General features: G+C 41.1%; 2 protein-coding genes across 5 annotated transcripts; one reads left to right on the forward strand and one right to left on the reverse strand.

Moving 5' to 3' along the window:
- The first annotated feature begins 907 nt into the window (after positions 1-907).
- pla2g6 (phospholipase A2, group VI (cytosolic, calcium-independent)) lies at positions 908-18,818 on the forward strand. Of its 3 annotated transcripts, none has more exons than XM_083766055.1 (18): positions 908-955; positions 1,625-1,852; positions 3,045-3,254; positions 3,879-4,059; positions 6,330-6,517; positions 7,072-7,168; positions 7,369-7,551; positions 7,869-7,977; positions 8,799-8,915; positions 10,613-10,697; positions 10,801-10,964; positions 11,116-11,266; positions 11,939-12,075; positions 14,483-14,637; positions 15,277-15,328; positions 16,077-16,192; positions 16,564-16,637; positions 16,842-18,818. In XM_083766055.1, the coding sequence occupies exons 2-18, from the start codon at positions 1,638-1,640 to the stop codon at positions 16,984-16,986; spliced, it is 2,379 nt and encodes a 792-aa protein (XP_083622181.1). In that variant the 5' UTR covers positions 908-955; positions 1,625-1,637; the 3' UTR covers positions 16,987-18,818. The 3 variants fall into 3 exon arrangements, with proteins under 3 accessions (XP_083622181.1, XP_083622183.1, XP_083622182.1); XM_083766056.1 differs by lacking the exon at positions 908-955 and adding an exon at positions 1,105-1,129; XM_083766057.1 differs by lacking the exon at positions 8,799-8,915.
- Positions 18,819-19,445: 627 nt separating this feature from the next.
- On the reverse strand, positions 19,446-24,899 carry LOC310858780 (uncharacterized protein). Of its 2 annotated transcripts, none has more exons than XM_083765040.1 (13): positions 24,825-24,899; positions 23,780-23,917; positions 23,585-23,635; positions 22,917-22,982; positions 22,595-22,714; positions 22,107-22,349; positions 21,820-21,918; positions 21,326-21,535; positions 20,840-21,187; positions 20,468-20,719; positions 20,085-20,166; positions 19,931-19,979; positions 19,446-19,760 (listed from the first exon to the last, which is right to left on the reverse strand). In XM_083765040.1, the coding sequence occupies exons 3-13, from the start codon at positions 23,625-23,627 to the stop codon at positions 19,557-19,559; spliced, it is 1,716 nt and encodes a 571-aa protein (XP_083621166.1). In that variant the 5' UTR covers positions 23,628-23,635; positions 23,780-23,917; positions 24,825-24,899; the 3' UTR covers positions 19,446-19,556. The 2 variants fall into 2 exon arrangements, with proteins under 2 accessions (XP_083621166.1, XP_083621165.1); XM_083765039.1 differs by having other exon boundaries at positions 23,585-23,648.
- Positions 24,900-27,589: the final 2,690 nt, after the last annotated feature.

The following is a 27,589-nucleotide window of genomic DNA, read 5'->3' on the forward strand; positions in this document are numbered from 1 at the left end:
TTGGCGCTATGCCTCAGCCTGATTTATATTTAAAATTAAAATTAGATGATCTACAAGCGCACAACGTGACATGTTGTGAGCTTGTAGTTGTCAGCTATGCAACCTGCAATGCTAGTCGCAACATCATGAAACTCCTTGCAACCGTGTCCCCAATGGCAGTTGTGAGTGACTATAGTTGCATGGTCTGGCCTTTACAGTAGGCTTCACTATTTTCATTACTCACTCACTTAATGTGCTTTGTCATAGCTATATCAGCAGCCTCAAGAGGGCAAAAGGCCAACACACTGATTGGAGCATGAGCTATGCCACTGTCATTGATTGGATAAGCTGGTTTTTATAATAGATGATAGATGATGTTCTTACATTTTAAATGTCATATACATGCAGGGAGGCTATATTCTTATTGGTGACAAAGTAACAATATGACAACAGTGACATTAACAGTTCATGACTGTACAGAGTTGGTTAATGATGAACTCTCTACTTTTTGTTTGGTGGCTAAATTGTAAGATGTAGCTTAATTAATATTACCACCTTACTCCATAAACTACATAACACTGTTTACTAAACCTGAATAGTGAATACCTGAGTTATTACATTTTAATTAATCTATTGCATCTATCTATATAGATTTTATAACGTTTTTATAATGTCGTTTTCAAATTTATTTTCATATTCAAAAAATAAAAGGGAAAAAAGACTGATCTGTACTGATCTCAGATCAGACCTAGCTGCTAAACTGCCCAGTGTGCTGTTTATAGCTGCTTTATGGCCCGCCCCATTTGACTTATCCATCTGCAAGTCCCTGCTCTGTGATTGGTGCAGCTCGCATTATCCGTGACATCAGTGAGGGTTGGTTGCAGCGACCCGGTTGTTGATGTAATATCAAAAGTCGACTGTCATCCATAGCTGTCAACTACTGGTATCCGGATCACATCCCAACGGAGCGCAGCAGGTACAGTACAGTCAACTACACAAAGCTCATTTTATGAATGCGATTATGCTGCCGCGACTATAGGTAGATAGATAGCCGATTAGTGGTATAAGGAAGTTGGAACATTTAAGCATATATAGCTGCCCTAAGCTGCCCTGAGCTTGGGTTAATGATCGTGTCGAATTGATAGAAGTGGTAAGAAACAGCTGAATTGACTAGTGTACTTTATTCATAGTGTGTGATACTGATATTAATGGTCAGCCTGCCTTGAAGCCTTGTGGCGTGTGACACCTCGGCTCAGTGTGATAGTCCCTCTTTGTGGAGGTAATACATTTAAATTGAACATAGCCATGGTTCACATGATGCTCGTGTCATGATAATCATGACGGTCATGTCCATAATAAAAAGCTCTCAACAGTGCAGTGCTGACTGTGACTGCAGACATCAGACATAATTTCATCAGTCGTGTATTTAAACAAGTCCTTGGCTGCAATAATGGTTTAGTAGTGTTGTAGTGTTGATGAGAGTACAGTATTATTTTTGTAACTATAGTTCAAGTATATATTATGTATATAGCTGCCTATGTACCGTTGAAATATATTCACTGCAAGATAGCCTAGCTATATTACTACTATTGTAATATATTACAATATTGTGTATTTCCACAGCTTTTTCCATCTCTTTCTCCAGATAAAGCATAAAGATGCAGTTCATTGGTCGGATATTCGACACAGTCACCTCTGTGTCCAACCTCTTCTCGAACCCTTATCGGGTCCGAGAAGTACAATTGTCTGACTACAGTGGAGGTGGAAAAGTCCGGCTTAAGGAGGAGGGACGTATGTTTCTTTACAAAAACCCTTCATATCAGTCATGGGACTGTCTGCTTACGTGTCCCGAAACTCCAACTATGGCTCTAAGGTAAAAAAAAATATATTGATTTACAATGTAGAGTGTAGACAATCAGACTGAAAGCCCACACACAAAAACTTTATTGATTTAGCCAACCATAGATTTCCACTGACTGACACGTAAAACAATTATTATTTAAGATACATTCTTTTTGCAGTTTAATGTTATTTCAGATAGGTCAGTGTGGCGAGAGATAGGAAACCAAGGCCAAAGAGTGATGAAAGATTTATGCGAGACAGCTGGACTTGGGGTCACATTTAATTGATAGAGTAACACTACCAATTATGTAGTTTGTGAAAGGGGACCCCCTTAGTGGAACCCACGTAATGACCCCTAAGGCCAGACCGCACCAATGAACCCACGTAATGACCCTAAGGCCAGACCGCACCAATGCAAAGTCTAGTCCACCCCAATGCAACTCCTTGCAACTGCCATTGCATGCTATGGTTTTGAGTTGCGACTACAGTAGTTGCCCTGCTGCGGTCTGGCTTTTAACCCATTCTGACCGGGCACCCATTTTGGTGTCGGCATCATGTTATGCTTTAGCCATTGAAAAATAGCAGATCTACAAGCTCATATCGCGCCACCGAGTGGCGCGATACGAGCTTGTAGGTCTGCTATTTTTTGAAAAATCGAAGAACGACTGACATTTTTAGAATCTGATCTCAGGTCAGAATGGGTTCATCAGACCAGTGTGTGTCCGGCGGAAACCTCGTATGAATCTGATCTCAGGTCAGAATGGGTTAAAGGTCCACGACCACACATTGAGAACCACTGTTCTATACAGTATACCAAAGGGATGTGTGATATGCTCATTATTGGTGTGATCGATTAAGTAAATGTACATAGACCAGATAGATGACCACTCTAATTTAAAGCAAATCATTATAACGCAAGGGGAGGCATTCTGGTTGGCGTATCTATAAGCTCCTTCTTAGTCCTTTAACTATATAGAAGTGTCTATTTGTACGTCTCTAAATGTTTTGATGAATTGAACAAGGTGGACCCTATTGTAAACAAGTGTAATGCTTAATTGGGTCGTCCACTCACAGTTAACAGTCTTTGTATTGAGTTTGTGCTTGAAATGTACTGTAATTCTGCAAACTGTTAATAAATATTTCAATCAAAAAAAATCAAAGTCTTCTGTAAGTAAAAGGTTACATTACATCACTGACAGTTACATCCACTGGCATCCTTTTAGGCTATTCCAGGTGGCGACCGAGGAGAACGCCATGAACTGGTTCCCACAGTATGCCCTCAAGCTCCGCCCATTCTATGAGACCCTTCTGCTAAAGGCCGAAACAGCCCAGCCAATAGTAGACTGCCTCCGCAGCCACCCGGACTGGAGCTCTGCCCACATCGCTGTGGACACCGGCCTGAGGGAGTGCCTGAAACACAACTATGTGCAGAGGTCAGACTGAGACTCTTCTTTTATGGAGCTGCATTTGCTAGATATGGCACTCGGGAGTCGGTTACTTTCAGTGACTACATGTGGGTGGGCACTGCTATTTTCATGCGCGTTCTTTTATAAATTAGAAGGAAGGAACTGGAAGTCCACACACCGATGCGGTCTTCCGGTGTGCAGATTTCCTTCCTTCTAATCTGTACGTATTTCTATTCAGCACCCGTAGAATATTTTGAGATGTGCGACGTGCGTGCTTCCCTTTTGGATACCTGTTCTTCTATCTGCACAGAAAAGTCCTCCGTGTTTGTTATAACTCTGCAAGTGTGCATATGACACTGTTCTGAGTTTAGTGTTGTACATTGTAGTAAATATATTCATTATTGATGTATTATAATTGCTACTTGTGAGCTGAGTTTATAACTAAAATACTGAAACCACAGTTGTAACTAATGAAAATGCTCTGAGTCTGGTCTGCTGTCTGGCAACAGCCAAATGTCCGGCACCAACAGTGAATTGTTTGTGTTGAGCAAGACGCATTCAATCCTAAAAAACTATTTTTATTGCGAATTGCCCAGGATAACTATAAATTGTAATTGCTGAAATTACACAACCGCTATTTTATTTTTTTAGTCAGATCAATGCACGGGACACGTCAGGACAGACCCCTCTGCACTTGGCGTGTGAGCGTGGCGACGTGGTGTGTGTGAAACAGCTGCTGGAGGAGAGCCAGGCTCGCACTGACATCAAGGACCGTAACGGAGAGTCTCCCATGCACTCCGCCGCCAAGCAGGACTCTCCTGCTGTCATACAGGTGAGAATCAGAGGACTTTTGTCTCCCCTGTGTTGTTTTACAGCATACTGTGTGTATGTACAGTGCATGTATGTATGAATGTATCGACTAAATGGTAAATGGTGCATTTATATAGCGCCTTTATCCAAGGCGCTTTACAGAGATTGTGCATTACATTCACCCATTCACACACACATTCATACACCGATGGCATCGGAAACCATGCAAGGCACCAACCAGCACATCGGGAGCAATTAGGGGTTCAGTGTCTTGCTCAAGGACACTTTGACAGTAACTCTGGGGGAGCCCGGGTTCGAACTGGCAACCTTGCGGTTACCATCCAGGCACTACCCCTGAGCCACCGCCGCCCAAAACTACACTACACTACGCCGACTACACTACAGTATGTACACACAAGAACAGACGAATTACGGCTCATGCTACAGCAGCATATAGTACTGTATGTGCATGGGCTCATGAAAGAGAACCACATATTATGGCTATGAACGAACACCGTAAACTGATGAAGAGTGTGAAAGAATGCAAAACTCACAGAAGAGTTGTGATAAGGTATTTGTACAGTATCTGCCAACCTGTGTGCATTTTATGAACCAATGGCACATTAATAATGTAAAAACATAACTATCCTAATTGTTCACAATCTAATCTAAATTAAGAATTTGTGTCTGAATGACATGCACAAGATTTGTGGTAGTTTGGTACCCGACAACAAAACAGCTACACAGTAGACATAATTCCCTGAAAATGGCAATATGTTTGTTCAATCCTTTGTGGGATAACAACATATATTTTTGAAAGGCAAATGATTAATGGAGTGCATAAGGTGTGGTCGAAAAGAAATGGTATGCAAGTCACCACTGACCACAGTGAAAAATGCTGCTTGAAATGTTCAAAAACAGATGAAAAGTCTTCTGTTGAGAATGAGCTGTTTACTACCAAGTCAAAGGAGGGCAGAGCTTCAAAGCATCATAAGTTGTCATCAATAGAAATAAATATTTCAAAGTGTCCTGCAGCAACGCAGGTGTGCCATTAATGACAGCAACGCACACCCTCTTGTGTATTATTGCTTAATCAAAAGACAATTTGTGGTCTAGCACAGAACATAGACATAAATTAAACTGCAATCCATAACTGTGTCCTACCCGGGATTCAAACCTGTGCATGCTCTGAAATGTGTTGAGAGTGAGCTACTGCACAAGGGACTGCTTGTTTGAGCAGAGGCTTCATTGCATACTGTATTGACTTTAATGCATTACCTCTTGTCAACCAGCAGAGGTCCTACCTCATCACAGGATTAAATCATTATGTTATGCTTTAGCTATTGAAAAATAGCAGATCGCTAAGAGCTTGTACGTCTGCTATTTTTGAAGAATCGACTGACATAGAAGAAACATAGCTTTTTCAGGAAACTGTCAGGATGTAGAATACATTTTTAGGATCTGATCTCAGGTCTAGGACCAGATCACAGAACTGAGCATGAAATGGAGAGAAAGCAGGTCTCCAGTCAGGTAGTAGTACTGTGGTTGGTGTGAGGTTGCTGAAACCCGACTCGAGTGTCTTCATCTGAGATGAGTCTAGCCCCCCCTCCTCCCTCCCTTCACAACATCCACTGATGGGTCATGTTATAACTCTTTTCTATCATCGACCGAGATGCACTTTGCATTGCATTGCTGAGGTAATTTGGGAAGCGGGGGATTGAGTGATATTAAACCAGTCACAACTTTTTAAAGATCTTTAAAATGGAACCTTAAATGTGATGAAATATACATTGCTACATCTTTGGTAACATTGCTGTTTAGTGTTTACCAGTTGTAGATCACATGCATGCAAAGTGATTAGACTTGTTACAAAACTTAAGCAATACTGTGTGATAGTGATACTGATCCTAACACAGTGAATATTCGACAGGGACTGTCGACAGGGACTGTCGCTTATTTATGTTTTCTATCTGCTAGTGTAAAACGTCAGAGACCGAGTAGGCTAGCTAGGCTATTCGGTTTCTGCCTCTTTCCTGCTTGTTGGAACCATAGGTTTGGAACGTGCAGTGTCATATTGCTATAGTAACAGGATGAGATGCATGTTGAGTTAATTGTGTGGTTGCTTTACATCATGACTGTTCCCTAGGCGAAGAATTAAAGGTGTGTGTGTGTGTGTGTGTGTGGACATGTTGTGTTCTATTACCTTCTTCACATCATCATTCCATTAACCCCCATTCTGTTCTGCCTCTTCCTGTCTCCTCTAACCCTCCGTCCAACCTTCATGGCCGCCAGGTGCTGTGCTCGCGCCTGTGTGCGGGGGTGGATGAGCTCAACAATTCCGGGGAGACGCCGCTCCACGTGGCATGTCGCCTGGGCCGGGTGGAGGCCGTCAAGGCCCTCCTGGGCGGCGGTGCCAGGTGCAACATCGTGGGAGGCAGTGGGTACCCTATACACACTGCCATGAAATACAACGAAAAAGGGTGAGTGAGATGGATGATGCTGTGAATGTATTAATAATCCTTGGATAGTTGTGCTGTTTGTCTCATTTTGTGTTCTTTGCTCTTCGTCTTCTGTAGCATAGTGACATGCCCGTGCCCAGGTTGAAAGTGGTTAACCCAATCTGACCTGAGATCAGATTCATACGAGTTTTCCACTGGACACACACTGGTCTGATTAACCCATTCTGACCTGAGATCAGATTCTAAAAATGTCAGTCGTTCTTCGATTTTTCAAAAAAATAACAGACCTACAAGCTCGTATCGCGCCACTCGGTGGCGCGATATGAGCTTGTAGATCTGCTATTTTTCAATAGCTAAAGCATAACATGATGCCAACACCAAAATGGGTGCCCGGTCAGAATGGGTTAAGTCTGTCTCTGGGTTTTATGGATATTGAAAAGTATAGATGAATAGTAACTACATTGTATCCATTGGAACAAGGGTTATTTCCCAAGGTTTCTGTCCAACAGCGACGATATGCATGTCTGAATAATGTGTGCGTACTAGTCCAACTTTTCCTGTCCGTTACTCTGCAGCTGTGCTGAGGCTATCCTGTCGGCAGACCCAGGCCAGCTGCAGGCGGAGGATCTTTTGTATGGAGGAACCCCTCTACACTGGGTCAAGACAGCTGAGGTAAAGAACAACACAATATAAGTATAGTAGTCTTTATACTGTAAATTCACATGCTGCAACAGATGACAAATGACACAAATTCAGCGCTTGAGGAACACATCTGTTTCTCTCTCTTTCTCTTCTCTGCCTACATGTCCACGTCTCTCTTTCAATTGCTTTCTACCTTTTTCTCTCTCTCTCTCTCTCTCTCTCTCTGCCAGATGTGCCTGATGCTGTTGGAGCGTGGCTGCTTAGTGAACTACCTCAGTAAGACGGGGGAGAGCGCCCTCCACATCCTCACCAAGAAGGACCGCTTCGAGGCAGCCATGGTGCTGCTCACTCATGGAGGAGACGCCAACCTCAAAGGGCAGGACGGAAACACTGCTCTGCACCTGGCAATGAAGGTGTGTGTGTGTAGGAAATATACGCTCTTCCCATGAAATATACCAGTCTGTTTAATCCAGGTTAAAGATATCCCTTATAGATTGCAACACTTGTGTAATAGAGTCTCTTTGATTTCCCTGGGAAATGACAAAAACTACCGGAGAAACAACTATTAGCTACCAAGCTAGTTGGTCTACATAAAACGTCCTGTATGTTTTATTATCCATTATTTCTATGTAGTCTATATGTCTTCTATGCAATTATTGTCTTCTCATAGTAATTATGGATTAACTATATATATATTATTTTTGGTTTTATGTGACCCTCTGCTTTGTAGCTGGACCACATGGAACTGATCAAGGCTCTGATTGTGTTCGGGGCAGACGTAGAGATTCACAATGACTTGGGAGAGACACCAGGACTCATCGCTGCACGCACCAGCAAAGGTAGGGATATATTATGGAACTATGATGGACATTGTAAAAGAAGTGAGCAGAGGTTGAGGGAAACTCTAAGGGCCAAGTTAAAGGGCCTTACCCTGATCTTACAAGCCAGTTTGAGACTCACAAGCTAACATCTACCGCCATTGAAGAGCATGTGCATTGTTGTAAATGGTTTAGTTTTGCATGAAAATGATTGGATATGTAATAATTAACATGATACGCAAGGTTTACGCAGAAGATGTGAACATCAAACAGTGTGTCATCATTTAACAAACTTGTTAAATCTGCTCTTGCAGTTATTGTTCAAACAACTCACCCATGTTTTTTTAGACTTTTCATTATCCATATGTCGTATCGTATTTGTAAAATAATACAACAATATTGAGTCAGACAACATTATAGCATAATTAGTCACTCATGGATGCATCTCTCTCTATGCAGTGTTATAACATGTGTGTGTTTGTTGCAGGTTTGATGGGGTGTATTAATAAACCTGAGATATACTTTGTTAGATGCTCAATGTAGATCTATAAGCTCACAACGCATCGCAGCACAACACTTTGTGAGCTTGTATATCTGCTATTTCTGGAGTACAACACTGGTAGTTAGTTAAACCAGGCTTTATAATATGTGATCTCACCACTTTTATCTTGAAGGATGTGATAGCGGTTTGGATTATTTTATTTGTAAATGCATTCTCTTCAGTCCGTTTCTTCTCATCCCCTCCCTCTTTATCCCTCCCTCTTCCTCACACTTCGTCCGTGCATGTCTTGATGTGCGCGCATGTCTAACCCCATTGGCTTGTGTGTACTGTGTGCTGTAAGGCCCTAACAGAAAGATACTGCTGGACATGCTGTGTCATGTAGGGGTACAGCGGTGTCTCCCTCCCTCCCCCAACAGTCCTCCCCCCAGCAACGTCAAGGCCACTTCTCCAGGCATAGGTAATGCCCGTCCTCCATGCCATTTCTTCTCATTTCCTTTTCTTACTTAATGGGTAAGACCACTCACCACGTTTGGGCTGTGTAGTTACCTTGCCATCCAAATGTGTAACTCTAAATGTGGACAAGAAATTACAAAAAAATTGCTCCAGTGATTAGAAATTGATAATTCAAAATATTCTCCACATTTACTTGCATTGTAATGCTGAAACAGCTCTCGAAGTCACTCTTTTAGTACGTAAACAAACAAAGCCGGTGTCTGACTGTCAACTTTGTGTGTGTTTGTTTACGTACTAAAAGAGTGACTTTGAGAGCCGTTTCAGCGTACAATGTAATTCAATGAGGAGCATATTTTGAATTCTCAATTTCTAATCACTGGAGCAATAAATTATTTTAGATTTCTTGTCCACATTTGGAGTTACATCATGGCAAGGTGACTACACAACCCAAACCTCTACAAAAGTGGTCTTACCCCCTAAGCCCCCCTGGCTGAATGTCTTCTTCACGAGCCCCTGGAGGGCCTGGCGTGTCCTCAGAGAACCTCCCTCTCAACCGTAACCGCTTTCACGCTTGCTTTACTCTGAGTTTTCAATGGAAATAATGAGCTGGTTTGTTATTTTGTAATGACCACCCAGGCCTTCATCTTGTCGTTTATCTGTTTTTGTGCTTGGTGTGGTGTTTGTAGACCGTTAGGGATGGAATGTTAAAATTGTTACGTAACCGTGTACAGTACAACAAAGGACCAATTAACTAAAAATGTATTATTATTTATTTATTGTATATAATTGTAGCTCATGCACCCGTGTTACACCCTTCCTGTTTTTCGAAGCAACTGTCAGCAGTTCTCAGATTGGATTGAACAAATTAATTAGTGAATTGGAAGCGCTTCTACTTAGTGCTTCATTCTAATATGGGACGTGCTCTGCATTTTGTACCACAGCCAACATCACACTGTCCAGAGACACAATATGCTTACTTTGTGCTGTTGAACTTGAAATAACCATCAAAACAAGAGGCATGTTTTAAGGGAGAAACATATCTTTGTATTATAATGAATTATGCAGCGTAACCTAATTACAGTAAGTTTCACTTTCATATTTATTGGATTTTGATAAGATTGTTGGTTTTGTGTGCTGCGTTCATGTACAGACAACCTATCTCCCAGACTCCCTCCCCAGTCAAGACTTCAGAGTTTGAATGAATGTAGAATTATGTGCAGGATGTCATTGGTATATAAATGTGAGGGGGGCCTAATTTAACTAACTAAACCCCTTTTTTGAATACTTAATTTTAAAAGAAAATGCCTCTCTCACAGCTATGCCAGTGTGCCAGTGATCACCAATGTTGGCACCCGGGCTCAAGGTTTCCTACCCCATGTGCTACATAGGATACAGCTGCTGTATCCAAGGCTCCTACTATGCACTGCATTGTTCATTTATACAAATATGACCTCATGCTACAGTTCTAACCATGATTCACTGTTAACACTCCAAGTTAAAGAGCTTTATTGCCTAATGAAAGGATTTTCCTCCAAGCACATTTTTTGCTGTAAAAAAAAAAAGGGGGGAAAAAGAACAAACGTAAATAACACAAGTTAGGCTGTTGAATACATAGCCAGTGTGCATATTATAATTCTATCACTTGTCATCTGTAGTTTATTATGTTTATAGTCAAGTTAATGATCTGTCATTGGCTGACAGGGTTTGGGGACATCATGCATGGGGCGTCCGCAGTGGGCGCTATAGGAACATCCAGTGTCGACGGCCCCAAACCATCGAAAAAGAAGTATGTTTGGCAAAATGTTATGCTCTCACTGCAGAATTAAAAGGACTGGGTGAAATGGAGGCATGTGTCTCACTGATATAATGATCTTGTCCTGTCCTTCCAGGATAGACAGAGTGCTGTGTCTGGATGGCGGAGGGATAAAGGGTCTGGTGTTGATCCAAATGCTTATAGCCCTGGAGAGAGAGGCTGGCAAGCCCACCAAAGAGCTCTTTGACTGGGTGTCTGGTACAAGCACTGGAGGCATCCTGGCACTGGCCATCGTCCATGGTGAGACAGCCTTGTGTGTGTGTGTGTGTGTGTGTGTGTGTGTGTGTGTGTGTGTGTGTGTGTGTGTGTGTGTGTTTGTGTCACTCCAATATTGCGTAACATTCACTGTACTTGTGGTTCTGATGGCTCTGTTTTTGGTCCCTGCGTTTAGGTAAGTCGATGGATTATCTGCGCTGTCTATACTTCAGAATGAAGGAGCAAGTGTTCAAGGGGTCCCGGCCCTATGAGTCAGCGCCGCTCGAGGACTTCCTGAAGAAAGAGTTCGGAGAGAACACCAAGATGACAGAAGTTCGATATCCCAGGTAACTGCAACAGCACCGGAGTGTGGGACTGTGGGTCAATGTTTTATTTATTTATTTGAAATACATTTTGAGTACATAACACTGATGGATATCACTGTCTCCCATGGCCCACATGACATTTCTGCTGTTTCTATTTAGCTTTCTTTCAGTTCCTCATTTACCATTTCTTGTTTCTTGCACCCAGTTCCTTTTTTTTTAAAGTGTGGTTTCCTGCTGTTTCTTTCTTTCATCTTGGACAGGGTATTGGTAACCAGTGTGTTTTTTTTTGTTAACTGTGTCTCTTACTGTGTCATTTTATGATTGATTGAATACTATATTAAGAGGATTTACAGTTTACACACAAGAAAGCACTATGGCTTGTTTCCATTGGGATCCATCGAAACATTTAATGACAGTCAGACAAATAGACAATACTTTAAAAAAAATCATATAAATGAGTGGGAATTTAAAATATAAATATGTACAGCAAACAGTTTCCAGACAAGTTCCGAGTTGCAGCCACCTGTAAGTGCTTGTTTTTCCTTTTATGACTGTTGGTACGGCATTCCACATTTTGGGAATCTGGGTTGAGCGTGATTTGTGGAGCTCCCTCTGGTGTGGACGTCAGTGACGTTTTTGAAGTAGTTTGATGGTATATTATCCAGTGTGGTGTTTCTCTTTCATATTGTACAGGGTAATGGTGACCAGTGTGCTTGCAGACAGACACCCAGGGGAGCTGCACATCTTCAGGAACTATGATCCCCCCTCCAGCCACAGAGTGCCCCCCTACTCCACTACAGCTACGTTCAAGCCCCTCACCATCCCACAGGGTACTGTCTGGCTGGACTTACTGCATGCTCAGATGTAGCTATTACTAACGTCTCCCTTGTTGCCACAATGTTATTGCAAAACCTCACTAGAGCAAGTGCTACTGTAGCTCAGGAAAAGGAATGTTTGTTGTTGCTAAGTGTTCTCCAATGCTGGCATTCACAAGGAAAATTGGGGGTTCACGACACGTCGCCCCCTCCTGACAATCGCAGGGGAGTTCCCGATTCGAGGCTGATGTCACCGGTTAAGTGCCTAAATGATCCTGAAGTGTGAGGCGTTTACAGGCATCTTCTTAATGTTGCCAACTTGACGATGGGAGTCCACGCAACTTTAAATTGTAAATATTATGATTGTTTACCTGACTTGAAATCCTATAGAGCGAGAGGAACAGCAATGGAATATTGAGCGGAAACCCACAGAAGATTGAGCTGACTTGTTGAAGTGAAATCAAAGACTTTGACGTGTAAATATATGAAAATATATTGCATCGAGTCAGGTTATTTCCTCCTGTCAATTAGTTCACAGGGATTCACCACGTATACTGTAGGTCACATCAGCTGATTGCATAAAGCAGTGGTGGAAACAGTACTCAAGGTTATCAATACTGCAATATAGAAATATTAGAAATGGTCCTTTACAAGTAAAAGTCCAGAATTCAAAATGTAGTTGAGTAAAAGTACAAAAGTATTGGCATCAAAAGGTTCTTAACCCATTTTGGGCGGGAACCCCTTTTGGTGTTAGCATTATGTTATGCTTTAGCTATTGAAAAATAGCAGATCTACAAGATCTACAAAGTACTCATTATGCAGAATGTCCCATTTCATGTTTTCAAATGTATAACAATATTAACAATCTTTTGAAAATAGCAGATCTACAACCTCACAACGCATTGTGAGCTTGTAGATCGGCTAATGGCCAAATCGGCAAATGGCCAAAATGTATATAAGGCTGCAGTGGTTACTATATGTTTTTTAATAATAATCAAAACTTACAAAAATAACTAGTAACTAAGGTTTTCAAATAAATGTAGTGGAGTAAAAGTACAATATTTGGATCCGAAATGTAGTGGAGCAGAAGTAAAGGTATTGGAAATTGGAAACAAGTACAAATACCTCAAAATTGCAATTAAGTACATTACTTAAGTAAATGTTCTTAGTTACATATTCCAGCACTGGCATAAAGCTTGTCTTTCACAATCCCCTGTTTCTTGTGATTAACCACTTAAACCCTCTATTCTGAGTTACAACTGTACACGGTCTGCTTCCTTCCACACAGAATCTCTACACCAGACAATGTTGGGACGTGTTGTGAGCTTGTACAGTAGATCTGCTATTTCTGGCGAAAGGTCCCCATCAAGTTAAGACAATTCCAGTTTTGTTTGTAATTCAAAGCATACCTTCTTTTTTTTTTAGACATTTTGCTCTGAGAAATGTTGTTTTTCTCTGAAGTTATGTTTGATCATGTGAGTGTGAGGTCACAAGTCCACACTGGTAAATGGACAGGTGTGTGGTCCTGCGTTGACTCTTGACTCAATCATCATGAATAACAAACAAACTAAATTACAATGTTTCAGTATATCTGTGGTCTCCCATGTTTTTACAATCGGTTAAGATTTTAAAATCCTCTAGTGTGCACCAAGCATTAAAGCCTCCCAAATTCTGAATGATCTCTATTTTGTTGTAGGGCTGTATTTTTCATTAGCAGCCATAAAACAGAGTAGTCTTCTGTGTGTCTCCGAAACGCACATGCCATTGTGCTGAAAAGTTTACTCCAGTGATGGCACTGGCGTAAAACGTATTAATGTGAAAATAACTAGTAATACAGCCTGGTTTTACAGCCACTACCCTCGGTGGCCGTGACATTGTCCCTGTTTACGACGGTTTATGGCGAAATGGCGATCTCCAGACTTCAGACTTCCGTTTCACGTAATGACACAGCACTGTTTTGCAAGAAAAAAAAAGTACAGTATTATCATCTTTAACATTCATCACTCGGAATGCAACAGGAAATGTTTGTGAGTTCACAGTTCACACACAGTACTCTTTTGAACATAACGCAGCTATTCCTAATGCAAAGCATATTGAATCTCCAGGTTTTCCACGTTATTTAAGCGCCAGCTGTGTTGTTGTTGCAGGATGGGAGGATGAGGAAGTGTTGATGGTAGGATACTCTGTACAGCCCCCCAGAAAGCGTAGCGTGACTGATGAAGGTGTGTGTGTGTGTGTGTGTGTGTGTGTGTGTGTGTGTGTGTGTGTGTGTGTGTGTGTGTCCTGTCTACCAGACACTATGAGCACGGAAATGGCACAGGGGTCACACCGAACTTTGGATTCTGCGGGTCACGGGTCTCCACCAAAATCTGTGTCGTATCCATTCGTCCACCATTGATCGTTTTATTTTATGTCCAATCAGAGCAAATTGTATGGCGAGCTGCCCGCTCAAGTGGTGCCGCGCCGACCTACTTCCGCCCAATGGGACGCTTTCTGGATGGAGGGCTGCTGGCCAATAACCCGACATTAGACACCATGACAGAAATCCACCAGTACAACAAAGCCCTGAAGTCAGAGGTACAGTAGGCAATTAAATAAATCAATTCAATGTTTTATTGTCTCCACCAGGCCGAAGGCATGGGGGGAGAGTATGTTTTGCACTCCGTCCGTCCGTCCGTGTGTCCGTCCGTCCGTGTGTCCGTCCGTCCGTCCGTGTGTGTGTGTGTGTGTGTGTGTGTGTGTGTGTGTCCGTGAGCAGCTAATCTCGGCCACCGTTAACCCGGTCGATGCCAAATTTTGCACACACACTCCCTGGATGCCAACGATGAACCTCTGCCCCAAACTTTCCAGAACGGCCTGTTATAGCGCCACCAGGAGGCCGCTTTGTGCAAAACAAGTTTTTGCACAGTACACCTACAGATTTTGTCCAAACATCACGCAAATTGGTACACAGTCTAGTCTAGAGCCATTCAACGAAACCGGTCTTTCAGATTTCTCAGACTCCATCCTGATTTACTTTTGTTGCCCTTTTATCCAACCACCAGATGAAGGCAAGCTGCAATGTCCTACATTCCTATCCTGGTGGAGACCTGTGCCCAGAAGGGCACTTTTTCTAGTTCTTCTTCTTTCTGTCTGTGTCATGTTGTGTACTCATATTCACTATCAATCACATAGTTTGTGCCATTCATCTTTGTGCTCTCTCTTCTTCATCCTCAGGGGCGTGGTGAAGATGTCAAGAAGCTAGGCATTGTGGTCTCTCTTGGCACTGGTAAGTCAATACTTTTCAGCAATGTATGTATGAGGACAATGTATTGTATGTAAGGCATGCCCTTTTTCCCCTCACTGTATATCTTTCTTTTCCTTTTTGCTTCCTTTATGATGAATTCCTGTTCTGTTCTTTAACTATATAGAAGTGTCTATTTGTACGTCTCTAAATGTTTTGATGAATTGAACATGGTGGACCCTGTTGTAAACAAGTGTAATGCTTAATTGGGTCGTCCACTCACAGTTAACAGTCTTTGTATTGAGTTTGTGCTTGAAATGAACTGTAATTCTGCAAACTGTTAATAAATATTTCAATCAATCAATCAATGTATGTATGTATAAATTGCTTCAATCTTTGCAGTACACAAAATATTATTATTATAACCTTGAGTTGATCAACGTTAGTATGCTACGGTTGCAGCTGTGATAATTTGTGAACGAATCACAATGCTCATTTTTCAGTGGCAAACCAGGCTGGCTGATTGTGTGATGAGGGTCAAATGGATGGCTAAATGGAAATCTTTATGAATACTCAAAATACATCAAAATTGCTTGAAAGAAGAACAATCTTGGTGTAATTAAGCAATTACCAGAAAGATTATCACTTTCATATTCACTGACTTCATTTCACCATGCACTTCAGGCAGAATCCACTAGCGGCATGAGCTGTGATTGGTCTACTTTTGAGAGGACAAACATGTGGGGCTTTAATGGTGGTGTTTTTGAAACATGCATGTATGTACAATCTCCAGGCAAGCCTCCTCAGGTGGTGGTGAATTCAGTGGATGTCTTCAGACCGACCAACCCTCTGGAACTGGCCAAGAGCTTTGTAGGAGCCAAGGAGCTGGGCAAAATGTTGGTGGACTGTGTGAGTATATATTCATTCATTCAACCTTTATTTAAGATTCTCAGAGAAATCGTTGAGGGTCACCCTAATTTGCAATATTACACTGGAAAATACAAACAATGATTTCCTATGTGATCAAATTAGTTAAAATTACATCAACAAATAACATATTTTAAAGAATAAACCTTTTGCCTCCTCAAACAAGAGGCCATAACATTTCCACTGTGGTCTTTCAGTTAAGCACAAAGAGATCTAAAATACATTCTAGACAACATGCAGAGATGAGTAACCTACATTGTGTTTAAAATCGTTTCCCACCTAACAGCAGCACCACAACTGAGTGATTATTTTACGCTTCTAATCTAAGAGCTGTTTTGTATCTGGATTTTCAGTGTACGGACTCAGATGGATGTGCAGTGGACCGGGCCAGATCTTGGTGTGAGATGATTGACACAATGTACCACAGGTTGGTCAATCACACACGTTACATTATCATTTCACTATATCTATACTTCTATGTCTGTCTTTCATTAGTCTTCCCCTCTCTGTTTTTTGACTCTCACCCGCTGGCCTTATCCATCACCATGTCTCCTCCTCCCTCCATCCCCACGCACGTCTGTCTTTGCATTCCGCCCTCACCACGTCCTCCTGCCCTTGTCCTTCACACCAGGTTGAGCCCTCAGTTGTCTCAGGAGGTGATGTTGGACGAGGTAAGCGACGCCGTTCTGGTCAACATGCTGTGGGAGACCCAGATGTACCTGTACGAGAACAGGGAGATCATCCAGGAACTCGCCAAACAGCTAGCGGAGAACTGACCCACCCCATGGAGAGACTGAGGGACAATGAGAGGGCGGTGAGGCAGGGAGGGAGGGTGTTTTTATTGTCCACACGGAGTGATTTGACTCACAGTCAGGTGAGGTGCTACTGAATGTGTTTGATGTAAAGCTCCGTTTCTGTGTGACTGCAAAGAATGCCTTGTGACTACAGTATGTGCATAATACAAACAATGTCAGGTATGCCGGGTATTAGATCTTAGTAGGTTGTTGCATTGTATTGCTGGGTTACCTGTGCTGGGTTACAGGAAAGAGATGTAATGGTGACAGACAGGCTTTAGCTGTAACACAGAGGACGTGTATGTTATGTAGCAACTAGCAACATCCGACCTTATTGGAGTTACTACACCGTAGTACACCAAGGTCTCTGCACTGCACGTGAGAATGAAGACATTCCTGTACAGGTTGGCAACAAACAATAGTTTTTTGTCATTGATTCATCTGTTGACTTTCTTTAGGATTATTTGATTAATGATTGATTATTTGATTTGTTGAATTATTTATGTAATTAATTTAGATATATACATGCATACATTAACTGAAAAATAAGGCGTTAAAAAAAACAAAAGGGTAGGTTCTCATCACCAGTTATCGGAAAAACCCGAACTACTACATACTTTTTCTTAGCAATAAAACAAAATCTCATTTTATATTATTGTAAACATTGTAAATGCACCATAAATCACTACACCGATCCTATTCTGGGAGCGAACATTCAGCAAAAATGGTAGACCTGCAAGCTTGGTGAGCTTGTACATCATCGGCTATTGTTGGGAAAGAGATTTGGTGTAGAGGGAAACGTCAGCGGTCTTGTATAGCCCTGTGGGGAGTGAGTGATTTGGCTAAAGTGAGGGGGAGTCAGAAGTATGTGCAAAAGCTCAATTTCGATTGGCTGTGAAAGTAGTCTCCTCCATATGAATTGCTCCGTCTGGTTCCTTGTTGTTTTCCCAACCTAAAGAAGGCATAGGTTTTACACTGTGGCACAGAGCGGGTCAGCTGTCTAGAACAGCCATTGTATGTCTCCTGTCTCCACACATTTTGCCCAAATATGAAGTTTTACATGTCTCCAGACAGGCCTCAGAAGTACAGAAACAAATCAATATGACGTCATAATATGACGGAAGGGAAGAAAAAAAATTAAAGAAGAGAAAAGACTGCATCTACTGTAGTTCTTGTAATCTTGTAGCTTAGCTTGACAAAGCTAAATGTCAAATAATCACATCTGCCTTTTTTATCAGTGGGCTTGATTTCATATAACCACCCTTATATAACCATTGTCATGGCCTTTAATGGTAATGTATTCATTGTTTTAATACGTGAAAGATGACCGTTTCAACTGGACTTGAATGAATGAACAACTTACTTGAAGTAAAGAGGAATGAATCCAAACTTCTATCTGCACTATATAAATTGGAGTAATGTGTTACATCTTGTACTTGACAATATGAGGTGTATACTGTATTATAGTACTAATTATATAAGTAAAGTATTTGAATATTGAACTGAGTGTTCTTTTGTCCGTTTGTCCCATTGGCCTTGCATTACATTTTCGCTGAGCTCATTCATGTTCGCCACTGGATGAAAACTACTGATTTCGATGACTTTTCAAAGTACCGTAATAATATAAATAATTCTCCTAGACTTTAACTTAAAGAAAAATAATATTGTAAGGACTTCATAATAGTTGCACATTGGTTATTTTAATAAAATAGTAATAATATAATAAATAGAACAGAACAAAGGAGTGAATCCTGGATTTAAGCTTGACCTGGCTGAATAATCAAGTTAAATCAATGTCCTTGAGTTGATCAATTACGATGAAGCTGCTCTTCATTTACCATTTTATTTATTCATTTATTTATATCCTTTGTCAATTTTAATGAACAATTCAACACAAGATGGACCTAATACCCTGAAACCTAACATAAACATACTAATATATATATTTTTTTTATCCCATGATTTTGTAACCCATTTTTCACCCCTGTGTCAATCATCTAATGTGATCCTGGGCTCTACACACCCTCCGCCAACCTGGGGAGAGCAACGGACTTAACTCATGCTTCCTTCATGCTTGAGTGTCCAAGTTGCTCCTTTACACCTGACAGGGGGGAGTTTCCCTGGTTTGGACGTAGCGCGTGGAAGGAACACGTTATTCCAACCAGTTCCTTTCCCCTCCATCAGGCGCCCCGGCTGGCCAGGGGGAGGCAGTTTAGAGACCAGGATTACTGCATGTTTTTGTGAGGGTACCTACCCTAGGGGACACGGGGAGAACATGCAAACTCCACACAGAAAGGCCCTTTACGCCTTCGGGTATGGGCACTGATGACATGGAGGAGGAAACACGCCGCCAGCACCCACAGCGCCCCGAGCGGGAATCGAACCCAGGACCTTCTAGCTGTGAGGCGACAGCACTACCAACTGTGCCACCATGCCCCTCTAACATAAACATACTGTAACATGAAATGCATTTGTGTAGCTACATAGTCAAATTCAACACGTTCAATTATGTGGGAGACCCACAAATGTTCATTCACAACAAGCGGTGATTCTCACTTGGAGGACGTTTTGAAGTTGACGGCTGCATACTGGACATCTTCTTGTCTCTGAGGTGGTTGGCTGTTGGAGCTGGTAGAAGGAGGGAAGTGGACGCTGCTGTAGTGAAGCTCATCCTGTGGTTCAGTGGGTCCATGTGGAGCAGTGACGAGTGTCCTGGACACAGCTGAGATGTTGTCATACATAGGATCTGACTTGGTCTGATGGGGAGACAGGAGAGACGTAAGTTGTGTGTGGTGGGGTATGGCGGGTCAATTATTTTTCTTTAGATCTCTCTCTCTCTCACACACACGCACACACACACGCACACACACACACACACACACACACACTCACAACACTGCAGTTTGCGGTCCAGTAATTCTAATACCTGTCTGCTTTGTGCTGGCTCAGTGCTGGAGGTCTGACTTCTCTTCTTCCTACATTGAACCAGAAAACAATAATAATTGAAGGCACCACTTGTAGTAATAGAAAAGCAGAAATGTAGATTCAGGAATTGGAAAACAAAATAACATTTGTTTTACCTGATCCACAGGCAGGCCAGTACCAGAATAATCAGGCTGAGGCAGACTACAGTAATTACTACTATAGCTGCATTCTTAGCGGCTGGTGATTGCGTAACAGCACATGGAAATACACACATCACAAAATTATTATAAAGTTATGAACAGTAGCAGAATGTTCTCGAGTGAATGTCATTTTCTGTATGGTTACAATGAGAATGATCATACTTTTTGTGTGAAGGATTACATAATGATTTTTGGAGAGAGAGTTGTTGAATGTCGATGAAAAATGTACTGACAAAAACGAAACACATTCTTCAAATACAATGTATACATTTTTGGAAACTTGTGGTTTCACATGTGTGAAAGGGTTTCCAACATGTGAACATTGAAGCTCTACTCACGTGTGACAGTGAGAGTTTCTTCGGGACTTCTGAGCTCCTCGTGACCTTTGACAGCACAGGAGTATTCTCCTGCATGCTGACTGCTGACTGGGTCTAGAACCACATAGTTCTGTTGGCTCTGTTTCTGGGTTACACTGTTCTGGTACCACGTGTAGGTGGGGTTGTCAGTCAGAGGACAGCTGCTGCTACACACCAGTGTCACTCTCTGTCCCTCTGTTGCATTGGCAGCAGGAATCATCTTCAATGTAAGGCCTGAAAGACAGTTATAATGTCATTATGTTATGGCAGGCTTGTCCAAGTAGTCAATTCATTGTTTTGACACTGAAGACTACAATTGAAAGAAGAAAGTACAAGACATGATCAAAAGTCTACCTGTTACGTGTATTTTCACTCCAGGTAGACCAGACACTTTTCCTTCTGGCTTATTTGTGTGAAATCTGAATATGTATTCAGATGAGTCTCTCTCTGTCAGGTTATTGATCGTCAGGGTGTGATGGTTCTTTGTCTGTCCAGAGAACTTCACACGATGTTCATAGTTAGGGTCTTGGGTCAACCATACTGGTATACTTACTGGTATACTGGTGGTATACCAGTATGTGTCTACCAGCACATAACCAGTTGGGTATGAATAATTACATGATATGTTCACTGATGAGCCGATCAGAGCACAGATTCTATATTTCATATAATTCACTCTCCAGCAGCTTTCACCTTGAACACCTGAAATAAACAATATGCATATAAGGAAACTGAGATTATGGATTCAAGAACATGTTAAATGTAAATGATAAGAGACATACCTATTATGCAGCATGAATATAGTATTTAATTCAAGTAAACAGACTGATTCATACTCACACACTGAAGGAGAGAGGAGATCCTTTTGGTCTTTTACAGCACAATAATAACCATAATCAGAATTTCCATAAGTCTGATTCTGACCAGTGGCAACATAATCTCTAATCCCGTACCACAGGAAGGTGGGTTTGAGGTTTGTCAGAGTACAAGTGGTTCTGCAGGTCAGCTGCACTATCCCTGTATTAATGACAGTCACTTTGACATGCAGATCTGTTGAGAAGAAGTACATACATCAGTACATCAGTAATGTTGGTTGAACAACAGAATTGTTTTGCTCTGACTAGTGATGTCGCAAAGACTCCTCAATCAAAAAAATGCCCACACATAACATTGGACCCGGTCCCTGTCATAAATACATTCTTTTGTGATTTTATGCTTAACTATCAGCAGCCATGTGGCCTTTATGGAAAAGTGACACCCTATAGCCCTAGGCCTATAGGGGAACACAACAGTGTAAACCGCTAACTGGACTAAACAAATCTGATGTGTCTAACCTCTAAAGAATGTGATGGAACAGGAGTTATTCAGCAATGACTTAGGACACATTCTCCCATCAGCATAGGTCATTCTAAAGCAGCTTGGATTGACAGAATCTAGGAGAAAGAAATCACATGCAGTCATTGAAATGACTGAGACAACCCTTATAAACCATTCATTTATTAAAATAGAATATATACAGTATTTAGTTAGATATCTAGTATCTACCTCAAACTATATTAATAAACAGCAATAGGCCTACAGTATCTCCATTGTGAACAGATGTGATAATGTCACCACTCACTGACTGAAACATCAGGGGCTTTGAGAGCTTCATGACCTTTAACAGCACAGGAGTAGATCACTTCTTCCTCACTGTTGACAGGGAGTTGAACTTGATACCAGGGAGACGAGTCCTCATAGAGGAACTGGCCATTCTTATACCACATGTAGGTGTGCCTGTCAGTCAGAGGACAGCTGGTACTGCAGTTCAAAATCACTCCCTGTCCCTCTCTCAACGGACCGAGTATCACCTTCACCTGTAGGTCTAAAGCTCACATTTTTAGACAAGTTAGAAATATACAAAAAGTGTGAAGTGAGGGGCGCTAATATATTAAAGTTTAACTCATTAGGTGATTAGGTGATGTAATGGTGATATTAAATGCCATTAACAATAACAAGAGACAATAGCCTATGACGTAATGAGGGACAATATGACGTAATTTTTCCCATCATTGTCAAAAATATATATTATTGAATTACTACATTTCCATCATGATACTACTACTGTACCTGTGACATTGAGACTAAAGCGTGATGCATCAGTGGAGTCTGCTGTGCACTGGTACATCTTTGCATCACTCTCTCTCACTTTATCGATTCTGTGAGTTGACTGACCCTCTGGAGAATACACTATAACGTAACATCATCAAACAGCTGTTTAAAATCGAACCATTCTCTAAATAGTGTGTGTGTGTGTGTGTGTGTGTGTGTGTGTGTGTGTGTGTGTGTGTGTGTGTGTGTGTGTGTGTGTGTGTGTGTGTGTGTGTGTGTGTGTGTGTGTGTGTGTGTGTGTGTGTGTGTGTGTGTGTGTGTGTGTGAGAGAGAGATGTACCTGGGCATGGCATATCTACTGTTGATCCCTTCAATACACACATGCGTGATGTTTGTCCAAGAATTCCTGGCACAGAATGCATAATATTAAAGAACATATTTTCTTAAAGTCATTATTACACAGAAGTAGTCAAAACAGGACACCACAAGTCAACAAGGGACACCTACATCTAAGGTGATGTGGCAATGATGTATGGTTTGTCTATCATCATCTGTAAGTGTAGTGCCACAGGGTGGTGCTATTGAACAGCATTTGATTTAACACCTGTGTCGAATTGGGCTGATTGTCTTTCCCTCTGACAGTGAGTGAGCACTTGCTCAACTTCCCAATTCTAAAGGGTGAACAAAGATTGATTTACAAGATGACTGTCGACTGTGTTTACTGGCCTTTGATTACTTTAGTTTTGTTTTAAAATGTGTTTTCGGTCATTAATTATCTGGAGATATGTGGAGACCCCAGTTACTGATGATTTACTATCAGAATAGAGCTATTAAACACCTACTTCAACCAACAAATATCACTTACTGCACATGTGCAGTCCATTTGTTACTGTGCCTTTCAATTACTGTTTAATTGTGTATCCCTTATAAACCTTATAAACGGCCATTAGATAATAGCAACAATTTGGCAACATATTATGCATGAACAATTTGACTACAAATTCCTACCTGAGACAGACAGGAGCCAACTCACAAACACAGACAACAGCATGACTGGTCCTGTGGTTTTTAGCTAGAAAGACAACAAAATTAACGACAGCTTATTTAGAAAATACTGTTTGTGGAATATGAAAATATATATAAATTATAAACATAAACAAACAATGTATAATTATTTTTGTTAAAATACACCAATTTATTTACCTGACTGTTACCTATCCACTGCATGCGTTGTGGCTCATAAGGATAGATCGTTCATGCAAAATATGTATATAGGCTAGGCTTGGGTTGGGTTGTGTCAGTGTGACATCTCAAAAAAATACCTTCCTCTTTTTTGAATGTCTGTAAAGGATGTTTGATCTACACTATGTAACACTATGTACACTATGTGAAGTAGTTTCATGGTTATAATTCAACTAACAGTTACATTTTTGTATTATGACATTGCTACGCAAACTTCCAGGTACAAAGCTGAGCTAAGTCTATCTATTTCACATAAGAGGTGTCACAAATGTGTCACATTTGAGGCTTGAGGTTCTCAGAGATGAACATGTGATCTGTGGTTGCTTGCTGAATAGTGTGAAATTAATCAGCACTGTTAAAAAAACAGGATGATGAGAATTGGTCACTGAATGTACTGCCAAAATGTCCCTAATACAAATACCTTTGTAGTTGCTGGCATAGAATCAGAATCAATCTTTATTGTATTATAATATTTCATAATTGCTCAACACTCACAGACATCCTTTTGCAAGGATCATATCTGTAATAATGTTAATGTATTATAATCACTGTGATTATAAGTCAATATAAGTGGTGAGTGCGTGCTATAAGTATGTCCATGAAGCATTATAGACATGGGATGCATAGAAAGATCATTTATAAGTGTTCATTTACTGTTCCCAGATTATGCTAAATTAATGCTAAATTTAATTCACCCATTTCACCTTTAAACCTGTTACATGACCTTGCTACTTGACTTATCAGTTACTGGCAGGTACAGTACAGTATACTGCTTATTAAATGTTTTAAGTCTTTGCATTTAACCTTACTGTGCATTTCAATTACTGTTTAATTGCTTACTTTCCTACAATGTTAATATTAACAAACCATTGAATCCCTTACAAGCTTTGTTTGTACAAGCTTAGCATGCTGGTAACTCATTGTGATGGACAATAGCATAGACACCATTAAATAATAGCGACAATCTAACAACATATTCATAATACATTTGACTACATATTCCTACCTGAAACAGATAGGAGGAAAGTCACAATCACGCATCCAGTTCCAGGCAACAGCATGACTGGACGGGTCCTTGTTGATTGATTGATTAATGACTTTATTAGTCAGATTTGTAAACAGTAAACGGTACAGTTAGACATGAGAAGGTTAAAAAAAATGATAAAATAAAGTCCTGGGGACTTATTTCCATTGTGGTCCTATGCACTAATCAGCATACATACTTACTAACACAATAATACAACTAGAAAGATGACCGACCGAGTAACAACTTTTATGACAGCTTGTTGATGGAATTCACACATAAAGCTCTGACAGTGCATTACTTACTGAGAAAGGATGGTCATCTGTTGACGTTATGCCAGTTGACACACGCCTCTTTGTATTAAGCCATTATGACCTGAGATCAGATTCATACGAGATTTCCACTGGACACACACTGGTCTGATGAACCCATTCTGACCTGAGATCAGATTCTAAAAATGTCAGTCGTTCTTCGATTTTTCAAAAATAGCAGACCTACAAGCTTGTATCGCGCGATATGAGCTTGTAGATCTGCTATTTTTCAATAGCTAAAGCATAACATGATGCTGACAGTGGGCGGCGGTGGCTCAGGGGTAGAGTGCCTGGATGGTAACCGTAAGGTTGCCAGTTCGAACCCGGGCTCCCCAGAGTTACTGTCGAAGTGTCCTTGAGCAAGACACTGAACCCCTAATTGCTCCCGATGTGCTAGTTGGTGCCTTGCATGGTTTCCGCTGCCATTGGTGTATGAATGGGTGAATGTAATGCACAATCTCTGTAAAGCGCCTTGGATAAAGGCGCTATATAAATGCACCATTTACCATTTTTACACCAAAATGGGTGCCCGGTCAGAATGGGTTAAGCCCATGGATTGTTAGGCCTACAACATGGAAAGGACTTCCTTCCTCATTATATTCTTAAACCTCGGAATTCACTTACGTAATATTTTTCTAAGTGAATTTTCAGATTTTCGGTCGAAACGGCTGATTTTCTGTTGTTTGCTTTGTTGTATTATTTCACCTATGAAAGCCATTTATGTTAGAAGGGTAGGCACAATAAGCTTAATAGGCTACAGCCTACACCTTTTTGGTCAATGTTTCTTTTGCAACAAAAAAAACAAAGCAGGCACTGTATTTTAATCTGTTTTTAATGACCAAAATAAATGAACTAAACTGAATTACTTACATTGAAGTAAGTGTCAAGCAAATCCTGGATCAACTATATGGCCACACATTTTTGAGGGGAACATACAGTAAAAAAAAGGATGAAATTTGGACATACAATCGTCCTGCCTGACAGTGATGAAATGCAACGTCTATTCAGCTGTTCTATAATATACCAATATATGCCATGTGTCCAAGTTGCAACACAATTCCAGAATGACTTCAGAGTGGTTTGAGGTTGTCAGTGTTGAACATGTGATTTGTGGTTGCTTAATAGTGTGAAACTACTCGGCAGCATTTAAAAACAATATGACCATGAAGAGAAGAGACCTTTTTTGTATCAATTAAATATTACTCAGCATGCCCCATATGACATAAAATGTGTAATTTCTGCCAAAATAAAAACATTTATATACAGTATTATCTTTAAAGATGGAGTGCCACCATTTTTTTCCACCCTGAAACATGATCATCAGATATTATTACAATATAAGGGGGAAGAACCTTTTCCAAAAAGTGTACAGTATTTGTTAAAATTATGCTTTTATGTGGACACGCCCAGTTCATTAAGTATGCCTGGTTTGCCTGGTGGGTGGTGATGGGTGGTGATCCACCTGAACTGAAGCCGCACCCACAGCTGTAGTTGTATGATAAAGGGGGAGGGGTTAGCGGAGGGGCTGATAGTGTGGTGTCACTATATTACTGTTTACTTCACTGGCCCGTTTGACTGTCAAGGGTTCAGCCTCCAGGAAGAAACCCTAAATACAAAGTTAATACACCATTGCACATAAAAACAACTCCAGGGTGTCTAATGAAGTACTGTCACCTCATAGACACATGAAAAACTGGAAAAATACAAAAATGTTGGCACTCCATCTTTAAAAAACAAGTGAATTATCATGAGTAAACCAACAATTTGTAATGGGTGAAATGCTCCATCCATCCATCCATCTTTGTCTGCTTCTTTTGAGTCGGTTCGCAGGTAGCGGTTCCTGCAGAGAATCACAGACTTCCCATTCGCAGGTGACATCAGTCAGTTCTAACTGGGGGTTCTGAGGTGCTGCCAGGCGTGTGGTTCTTGGTGTGACCCGTGTTCTCTTCCTATAGAGTAGGCCTGGAAAACGTCCTAGAGTTGGCAACAAGGAAGCATCCTTCCTAGCTGCCACCAGAACAACTGACTGCATGCTTTCTATACAAAGGAGCCGCTGCTCCTCGGAGATACTTGAACTCCTTCACTTGGGGAAAGGACTCATTCACTACCTGTAGTGGACAATCCACTGGTTTCCTGTTGAGATCCATATGGCCTCAGATTTAGAGATGTTGATCTTCATCACTAGCCTGACACTGAATTTTCATTTTCATTTGTCTGAATTGCCAGAAGAAATATGGATTGGCTGCTGCAAATTGTAGGATTTGAGAACAGATAATGATGAGCCACGATAGTGCTGAAAGGCCGAATGAATGCGTTTGTTAAGATCTTCCTTATTGAACCTACGCTAAAAGCTACATTTTAATTATGACACCACACTCAAATGTAATGACTGACAGACAGACAGACTGGAACACAGCCAGCGAGCTTATCTCCGTT

The sequence above is a fragment of the Protomyctophum parallelum genome (assembly GCF_964188405.1).
Source record: "Protomyctophum parallelum genome assembly, chromosome: 5".
Taxonomy (NCBI): domain Eukaryota; kingdom Metazoa; phylum Chordata; class Actinopteri; order Myctophiformes; family Myctophidae; genus Protomyctophum; species Protomyctophum parallelum.